Source organism: Gossypium hirsutum, chromosome D03, assembly GCF_007990345.1.
Source record: "Gossypium hirsutum isolate 1008001.06 chromosome D03, Gossypium_hirsutum_v2.1, whole genome shotgun sequence".
NCBI lineage: Eukaryota > Viridiplantae > Streptophyta > Magnoliopsida > Malvales > Malvaceae > Gossypium > Gossypium hirsutum.
In genome coordinates this window covers 3,399,006-3,408,717 of record NC_053439.1, presented here as the reverse complement: position 1 = coordinate 3,408,717, position 9,712 = coordinate 3,399,006, and the positions used below count along the sequence as shown (strand labels likewise).

The 9,712-nt window shown below is 32.1% G+C and overlaps 1 protein-coding gene and 1 long non-coding RNA gene across 3 annotated transcripts; one reads left to right on the top strand and one right to left on the bottom strand.

Moving 5' to 3' along the window:
- The first annotated feature begins 1,089 nt into the window (after positions 1–1,089).
- On the top strand, positions 1,090–5,084 carry LOC107950521 (lysosomal Pro-X carboxypeptidase). Of its 2 annotated transcripts, none has more exons than XM_016885384.2 (10): positions 1,090–1,676; positions 2,180–2,366; positions 2,581–2,714; positions 2,809–2,921; positions 3,037–3,160; positions 3,945–4,094; positions 4,206–4,361; positions 4,465–4,544; positions 4,621–4,670; positions 4,784–5,084. In XM_016885384.2, exons 1-10 carry the CDS (start codon positions 1,281–1,283, stop codon positions 4,921–4,923), a joined length of 1,530 nt encoding a protein of 509 aa, XP_016740873.1. In that variant the 5' UTR covers positions 1,090–1,280; the 3' UTR covers positions 4,924–5,084. The 2 variants fall into 2 exon arrangements, with proteins under 2 accessions (XP_016740873.1, XP_016740874.1); XM_016885385.2 differs by having other exon boundaries at positions 1,152–1,676; positions 4,820–5,084.
- A 1,879-nt stretch (positions 5,085–6,963) lies between these two features.
- Positions 6,964–9,684, bottom strand: LOC121215300 (uncharacterized). Its single transcript, XR_005911031.1, has 3 exons — positions 9,540–9,684; positions 8,145–8,213; positions 6,964–7,423 (listed from the first exon to the last, which is right to left on the bottom strand). It is a non-coding gene; the product is annotated as an uncharacterized lncRNA (long non-coding RNA).
- Between the last annotated feature and the right edge of the window lie 28 nt (positions 9,685–9,712).

The window sequence follows — 9,712 nt, the reverse complement described above, 5'->3', positions numbered from 1 at the left end:
GTTGCGTAGTAGCCGACTGATTATTAGTTCTAGTGGCACAGATATTGTTATCAATATATGAGAATGTGTGTTCGAGTGCGCTGAAACGCATTATCCTTTTATTTATGAGTTAGGAAGAAGTTATAGGTAGTTCTAAGTATTGTGTCAAAAAAAGAGCTAGATATGATCATAACCTATAATGATATTATTCACAAAAAAAATTGTTGTGTAATAAATAAATCAAACGTCCATAAAAAAAATGTAGTGAAATGCAAGAAAGTAAGTGTTTTATCAAATCCTTTTATTATAAGACTGATTCGATGTAATTTATTTACTATTAAATAGATCAATCAATCACCATATTAGTAAATGAAACAACGAGGCTCTCATGTGATATTTTTTTTCTATAAAATTCCACGTTATTTTAAATAATAAAACTTAAAACATTTAAATTTGAATTTATTTAAATATTTTCATTATTAATACATTAATTAAATTATGTCATTTAATAATAAGTAAGGTGTTCATGGGCCAGATTATAGATGTCAAGCTCGAGCTCAGCCCGACCATATTAATTCTTTTAAAAAAATATTTTATTATATAAAATAAAATTTAAAAATATAATATATCAAATACAGTAAAAACATTAAAACAAATATTACCCAACAAATTGAAACTACATTAAAAAGTCTTTATATTAAGATAGTTGCAACTAAAATAATAACAAAATTAACAATAAAACAAATGTTCTACAATAGCAAAATACTAGGGAACTAGTTATGCAATTCAGGCTGGCCTAGGTTGGGCTCGGGTAAAAAAAATTTTACTCGAGACTTGGCCTGTTTAGGAGACGGGTCTCATTTTTTGTCCAAACCTGTTTTTTGAGCCTATATTTTTGTTCGAATCCTCCTACTTTTTAAATGGGCCTTGGACAGGTTTAATAATAAGGGACCAATGAGAAATGCGAAGGCCCATGCGGGAAAATGCGGGCTGCATTATGGCACAAAATTAAGTCAATAAGACTTTGATGGTCCAATCCACAAATGCAATGGTTCTAATATTAGATTTATTATCATAAATCATCATATGAATCCACTTTAATTATGCATTTTATTGGATACTCAAATATCTAATTTTTTAAATAATATTAATTTTTAGATTAAACTTGATTAGAAAACATAATCCAAACCAGGACCCGAATTGAATCGGATAACCCGACATCGGTACTGCGTTTACCCTCCGAGTCCGAGCTTCTCAACTACCACACTAAACAGTTGACTGGTAGAGACGATCCCCCAAAAATGGCAAGTTCCACGGTCTCCTTCATCATCATCATCATCATCACCACCGTCCTTTTGCCATCCCTCTCTTCACAGCTGTCCGATCTCTTCCCTTCCAACAACCCGCCGCCCTTCCTCGGCAAGCATTCACACCCAATCAAACAACCCAACCACCACCAACAATACCGTTATGAAACCCGGTATTTTTCCCAACCGTTGGACCACTTCAGCTTCTTGGACCTCCCCAGGTTCCGACAACGTTACCTTATCAACACTGAACACTGGGTCGGCCCTTCCCGTTCCGGCCCAATCTTCCTTTACTGCGGCAACGAAGGTGACATCGAATGGTTCGCCGTTAACACCGGTTTTGTATGGGACATCGCTCCCCGCTTCGGTGCCATGATTCTATTCCCAGAGGTAAATTTAAGGTTAAATTTTGCTATTAGTCTCTGTACCTTACCATAATTGTGGATTTAGTCCTTATTTTGACAACTTTAGTCTCTGTAATTTTCGAATTTTGAAATTTTAGTCCTGGCCCATACAGTAACAGATAAATTCCTTTATTTAAATTTAATTATTAGCAACAAAGGTAAATTTAGTCCATATTCTTCAATCGGATGATTTTAGGTTACTTTTTTGAATTTTGAAATTTCAATTTTGATAAGCTGACATTGCATTAATATGTTTATGGCATCGGATTTTGGAAATAACATATCTTAATTCATTTAATTGTTATTGATTAGCAAGGACTGAAATGTTAAAAGTTGAAAAGAGTAAGACTAAAAATACCAAATTAAAGTACAGCAATTTACAAAGAGTAATAGCAGAATTTAACCTAAGTTTAACAATCTATAATTTTTTAAGGCTGTGTTTGGTTGAAACTAATTGAATTTTAATGTTAATGAGAAATAATTTAACAGCATAGGTATTATGGGGACTCAATGCCGTTTGGAAGTAAAGAAGAAGCTTATAGAAATGCCACTACCCTTTCTTATCTAACAGCAGAGCAAGCCCTTGCTGATTTCGCCGTTCTCATTACTGATTTGAAGAAGAATTTGTCTGCTGAAGGGTGTCCCGTTGTTTTATTCGGCGGCTCCTATGGAGGAAGTAAGCCTTTTTTCTTTTCCGTTTTTCATATTAATTTGGTTTTTGAGGCGTTTATGAAATGGTATAATTTGATTAGTGGAATGGTAAAATACATTGCACAACAGGGTCGAACTTTGCTACGAATCTTGAACATGGACAATAAAACGAGCATAGAATATACCAAAAAAGAATTTATTAGTGGAAAGGGTTTTGATTTATGCCATTAATGATGCAGTGTTAGCAGCATGGATGAGGCTCAAGTACCCTCATGTTGCTGTTGGGGCTCTTGCTTCATCAGCTCCGATTCTTCAGTTTGAAGATATTGTGCCACCTGAAACGTTTTATAACATTGTCTCCAATTCATTCAAGGTTCTACATAGATTTTTTAAGTTAGTTTGGTCTTTATATGGCATCAGTCACCTTCTTTTTTCCCCTTATTTTGTTTTTATTTCTATATATGTAGCGGGAAAGTAGTAGCTGCTTTGACACCATTAAAAACTCATGGAATGCATTGAGGTCCGAGGGTCAGAAGGAGGATGGCCTTAAGCAACTGTCTAAAACTTTTCACTTGTGCCGGTGAGAACGATGGAAGAAAATTTGCATACGTGCATGTTGCTGTAGCATACTATATTATGATTCGACAAGGGATATATAATTTTTTTAGTGATGTAGTTTTTGAAACTCTTGGCAGGGAACTTACAAGTGTCCAAGGTCTATCAGACTGGTTGGATTCTGCATATAGTTATTTGGCAATGGTTAATTACCCGTATCCTTCAAACTTTTTAATGCCTTTGCCGGGACATCCCATAAGAGAGGTTAGTTGGGATATGTATGACTTGGAACTTATATTATGGATTGCGCAAACCATTTATGGTTTTCTGCATATACAGTCACAAAGCTACTTCTCAAACTGCTCTTCCATGGATGTTCTATTTTCATTTGTTCTATGATGTTGTTCCTTTATCAATCAGTGCGCTAATTCGGGGTGACCTTTTGTGAAATAAAAAGTAGGAAAAATATCAATTAAGGGTGACTTATAAATTATAATTGTTAAGTTGATTATGTACTATTATTTTGCTGTTTGTTGATTTGCATCTTTGCTATCTGGAATAAGCTTCGATAAAGGGCGCATTAGTGTTACGGCAATTCACGTCACTTGCAGCTCTATTTACTGCAATTTTATGATTCTTGAATATCTGCTATTGGTAATGCAAGCTTCATATGTAGCAAACTCAGAACTTACTGTTGTGAATGACTTTGATGCACCATGAATAAAGGTTATGATTTGCTTCAGCTACTTTATTTAAGATAATACTTATGCTTTTACCGTGGTCCATTTTTTTCAATGCCAGTCCTGAAAAAATTCTTGGTTCGTGGTTAATATTCAATGATAATGATATGGATTTGCTTATCTTAGAAATGTTTGTATTCTTAATGTGAGGATGCCTAATGTAACTCTTAGATGTTGCTAATATTTTCTTTCATTGTGTTATTGCACTCTTTGCATATAATGTTGCTGTTATTTTGGAAATCGGTTTTCTTGTGGGGTCTTGGCCGGTGTCCAACTTTGTGTTTCAAATATGTATGATCACATTGTAGGTCTGCAAAAGGATTGATGGGTCTCCTGCCGGGTCTAGCATTCTGGAGCGTATATTCAATGGAGTAAGCGTATATTACAATTATACCGGAGAGGTTGACTGTTTTCAACTTGATGACGATCCTCATGGCATGGACGGTTGGAACTGGCAGGTCTTGGGATCAAATTACTTTTTATTCTAAATCAGTTTAATAAATCTCCAAAACATTATATAGTTAAGCATTTTTACTGATTGTTTATGTCATTTCTGGTTCTTGATTTAGGCATGCACTGAGATGGTTATGCCGATGTCTAGTGATCAAAACACTAGCATGTTTCCAGCATATGATTGGGATTACTCTGCTTTCCGAGAAGGGTGCCAGAGGGATTTCCAGGTGACACCAAGGCCTAGATGGATAACAACCGAATTCGGTGGACATGTAAGATAATATAATATGTTACCATATGTTGGCTAGTTCCTTCAGTTTTGTATCGTTTTTTTAGTATTCACAACGTTGAATAAACAATAATGTTCGTATGAAGGATATTGAGCATGTATTGAAATCCTTTGGAAGCAACATCATATTCTCAAATGGTTTATTAGATCCTTGGAGTGGTGGCAGGTTAGCTCCTTATATTGATTTTTATCGAAGTTTTAATCATCTAGTTTCCAATGAATGTTCATGTTATTCTTTGCAGTGTTCTGAAGAATATATCTGAAACGATTATTGCTCTCATCACGAAAGAAGGTAACACATTCCGAAGTCTTTTACTTCTTAATGAGTAGTTAGTGGCGAATATGGATATACTGTAGCATGCATGTAGAATACAGCAAAACATCGTAAACTGATGAATGTTTCAGGCGCCCATCACATTGACTTGCGTGCCTCTTCGACAGAGGACCCCGACTGGTTAGTGGAACAGAGGGCAACCGAGATCAAGCTGATCCAAGGTTGGATTTATAACTATAGTAAGAAAATGAAAGCAACCTTTGAGATATAGATATAATTTGTGTAAATATAGGTTCTAAGGTATGCTTCTGGCCATGTTTCTATGGGTTAACCTGCAATGGATGCACTCGTTTTAGAGGAAAAGTGATGCTTTGTGAGAGCTATGAAATGTATGTCTGTCTCTCCATATATGATCACTATGTCATTGCAATATGAGTTGACCAATTAGTTTTTCTGGTCAGTGATACAATGCCTAGAACTACTCATAACCCTTACTTAACCTTTAAATAGGAGTATAATACGCTTCAACGAACTTGAACTCACGTCTTCCTGACTCAATCGGCTATAGTATGAATATGTTTAAAATAAATTAAAATGACATGTTTTATTTCAATTAAGTCAGTGGATTCAGTTATGAATTTCAATAAATGCTAATGGATCGATTTAATAATTTTAGCCAAACCCTTCATCGATTTAATCAATATAACCAATTTAATTTAGATATGAATTCTAAGTAAAAGCAAGTAAAGATAAACATAAAATTAAGGTTAAAATATATTTATTGTGTTCTTTGTAAATTTGAAATTTAGTCTTTTTATTTCTAAGAATTTAATCTCTATACTTCTAAATTTCAAAATTTAGGTCAAATTGTTAATTCCACCTTAAAATTATTTTGTCAAATTCGTTGGTGTGAATGAAAAAAATGTGTTAGCTCGCAGGGATCAACTTGTAATCGTCGATAGGGAGGTTGAATTGGCCTTTGAGAATTTGTGGTGGAAACAAAGAAAAATATGCAACAAAGAACACCAGGATTTATAGTGGTTCGGCCCCAATTGCCACTCCACTATCTTAACTTACCACACAACTAAGTATTTTCCTAAATTCACTAATTTGGCAATCTTTGGGGACAATGTTTAACCTTACAATCTCTCTTAAGATTTATGCCAAAATCTTAAGATACAAAAACTCTCTCCCAAAGAGAAACAAATAAACAAACAAAGAAGAACACTTGAGCGAAATGAATACAATGAAAGCTAATAAGTGTTTTCAATAAAATGTATGAAAGAAATAAACTCTAAGGGCACGTTTGGTTCGCTGTAATGGAATAGAAGCGTAATGGAATAGATGCATAATGGATTAGAGGCGTAATAGCAATTCAATTGTTTGGTTGAATGTAATGGAATAGAGACGTAATAGTATTCTTGTGTTTGGTTGAATGGAATGGAGGTGTAATAACATAAGGGAAAAAACTAAAATGACTAGAATACCCTTAGCAGAAATTTGTTTAGCTAAATGATTATTGTTATTGTTATTATTATTAAATTTTAATAAGATTATTAATATCAATAATAAATAATTTAATCATATTTTAACATATTTATTATTAAATATATTTTAATTAAAATATATAATTTAATAAAATTCTTAATAATCAATATTCTTATATGAATTTACTAAAATCATAATATATGATACTATAAAATATAATTTGAAATAATTATTATAAAATATATTTTAATTAAAATATATAATTTAATAAAATTCTTAGTATTAAATATTCTTATATGAATTTACTAAAATCATAATATATAATACTATAAAATATAATTTAAAATAATTATTATTAAATATAATTTAATAAAAATATATAATTTAATAAAATTCTTAATATTAAATATTCTTATATAAATTTACTAAAATCATAATATATAATACTATAAAATATAATTTAAAATAATAATTATTAAATATAATTTAATAGAAATATATAATTTACATATATTGCAATGATTTATTTATAAATAAATCAAATTAAATATATAATAATACTCAATTATTAAGTTAGAATATTAATTGTTATAAATTGAAAACAACCAAAGTCAAATAAATTATTTATAATTGTGTTATAAAAAAAAACAAGGATTATATACTTACTACGATGGTAAAAGAAAAACAAATTAATTATAATTTATTTTATAATTTAATAAACACAAATTCTATACTTCTCTGATTATTTTATAATGTCATGTAACTTAAAGTTTTAGTAATTAAAAAGATTCTGCTTTTCCTTATTGCTAAATCCAGAAAGAGCTTAGGAAATTGCTTCAATTTACATTGGCTCAATGTTGAATAAGATCAAGAAGGCAAATATGTTGACAAGTTGCAGTACTGCCTCAATATCTCAGTTCATGCACAAACATAAATCAAGCATTCATTGGAAGAAATTGAAGCACTTGAAAAGCTTGTTGCTCCTCATTTTTCTATTATAGGTAAAACTCCAAACATAATGACATTTCCAAAGTTCTACCATCAATTCTCTATTGACACTCTGTTTTGGTTAACATATGTTACATTGTATTAAACTTGCAAGTAAAAAGCACCACAAATACCAAGGACATAAGCAAGCAAATGCAGTGAGTATTAAGACCAATGCTGGAAACTAAACAATGAAGCTGAATGAAGTCCCCCACTTTCAAATCCATCCATTTCGTATGCTCAAAACCACCATCACCTTGATGCACATTAACTTTCCTATTATTCATTTCAATGTCCTGCAATGTCATCAACAACCGATTTACAAACCCGAGAAACATAGACTAAAAAAACCAGATAACAAAGAAACAAACTGAAGGATGGAGATAGAGAAAGCGAGACATAAAGGAATAGCATCAATCCCACATACTAAAGAAGCAAAATTTCTTTTTTGAAGGAAATTCTACACAAATGTGCATAAGAAGCAAAAATTTATACATATTTGAGTAGCATTTCCATGAACATTTTTCAAGCATTATACAGTACGTAACACTAATTTTTTTTTATACAAAGTATCATTTGAATGGACTTGAACACTTCAACAAGATTGACAATCTACATCTAAATTGACATATCTCTAAGACATCGGCAACCCGCTTCGCTCTACTGACACCTTTCTCAGTCTCACCTACAAGATAACCGCTATAGGCAACCTCCTATCCTATGAAGTATGTTTTCTCAAAAATCCTGTCCTGAACAGACAAATTTTTGACATCTCATCCTAAAAACCCAACAACATATACATTGCCTACCTGAAATTTCAGAAATCTACCATACATTCTCCATAATTCATAAAAAAAAAAGAACATCACAACATATTTTAGTCTAAGAACTGTCGGCAACTAAATATACATTTGTAACATCAAAAATCAAAAACAAAATAATCTTCAAGGTATTAATACAATTGAGACCACAACAGATCATGACAAAGGAATTAATACAATTGAGACCTAGACAAACCTGTCAAAAGTAAATTGTATCTGGTGCATTATACTGCATTGCACTCGAGCATATTAGGAAAACATCAATCTGCATGAATCAAACGCACAAATTTTTAGTTATACCTCAAGTATCACTCCAAAAAAACTATATCCCCTAAATCTAAGTTTTGATTACTACATGTTTGTAGAATCTAAAGACTATCCCCACTGGTCCAAAGCATTTATACTAACATGAAAATTATTTCATTAGGCTTTTCATCTTCTCAATTAACCACAAAAAATAGTGCACACTTGGCAAGTTCACGCACTAAAATTCAGCATAAATATACACATTATTGCCTAAAGCTAGCAATATAAGCATTGAAATGACATTTTGAGTGAAACTGCACCTATTGTCATATTGTACAAGCTCCATGCAGTTCTTAGTTAAGAGAATACGTAAAGTTCAAATGAAGGTCTAGAGTATAGGGGCCAAAAAGATAAATGGAATATTATCAGAAGTGTCAAATATTATACCAGAGCTATGAATTTGCTTCCCTTTAATCATACAAGCTGTGTTTTTGAAAGCAAATCATATAGGCATAAAGCAACCATGGTAAACTATGAAAAAAAAAAGATCTATCTGTTATCAAGCAGCAAATCTGTGTTTGTAACTACTAATATGTAAGTTCTGCATGCATATTCAAGAGAAACAACTAGTATACAAATCACTTACCATACAAAAGTTAAACTAGAAAGCAGTAAACAAAGTGACATTAAAGTGAACTTGAAACAACCAACACTGACTCATAAAACATATTCTTAAGCCTTAGCAACAGCCTTCTAATGACATTTACATGCAATCGCAAGCAACTGGCTTTGAGAAATGAAGTAGACTAGGTTCATTTCTCATTTACAAACATTATGGACAAACATTGCAAGTATTGACAGGTTTTCGATCTCTTCATCAGTCGAGTACAAATTATCAAAATCTGACTCGAACTCTTCATCATCCACATCGTCTCGTGGTATTCTCACTCAACATAACATCAAAGTACTAGATTTCATTTGATATTCACACTCAACAGCAATTATCACCATTTTCTTCTCTACCTTATTCAAGCAAAAACACAGAACCAAACAGCAGAACAACCTAACATCAACTCTTCCACCAGAATCCAAACCTCTCAAAATCCTAAACTCTCTGTTTCAATTTCTAAGAGAGAAAAACTACAAGAAATACTAAAATTAAAGCTACGTCAACAATGGTATCATGAGAAAGAAAATTAAATATCCGAATTAAGTAAAAAAAGAGAGAAAAATCTAAAGGAGAGACAAATAATGGGACAATATTGAAGACAATGTTGAAAAATCTAAAGGAGAGAAAAATTAAAACAAAGAAAGCCGAAGACAATGTTGAAGCAAAGATTCATACATGAAATCGGCCTCCGATGAAGACAATGTTGAGGATTTGTTATGAAAGCAAAATAAATGAGGACATATCTGCAATATCGATGGAGGAAGAAGCAGAAATCTATGAGGGTAGAAAAAGGAAACGAGTCTCGATACCTATTAAAAGGGTATCGATATTTTTTTGTAATTAATGCT

What these genes read in the sequence shown, in the direction of transcription:
- LOC107950521 (XM_016885384.2), top strand. Translation starts at nt 1,281, where the DNA reads ATGGCAAGTTCCACGGTCTCCTTCATCATCATCATCATCATCACCACC. An exon ending in CGGCGGCTCCTATGGAGGAA is followed by an intron (nt 2,367 to 2,580) that starts GTAAGCCTTTTT and finishes TTAATGATGCAG; the next exon opens with TGTTAGCAGCATGGATGAGG. An exon ending in AAAACTTTTCACTTGTGCCG is followed by an intron (nt 2,922 to 3,036) that starts GTGAGAACGATG and finishes AACTCTTGGCAG; the next exon opens with GGAACTTACAAGTGTCCAAG.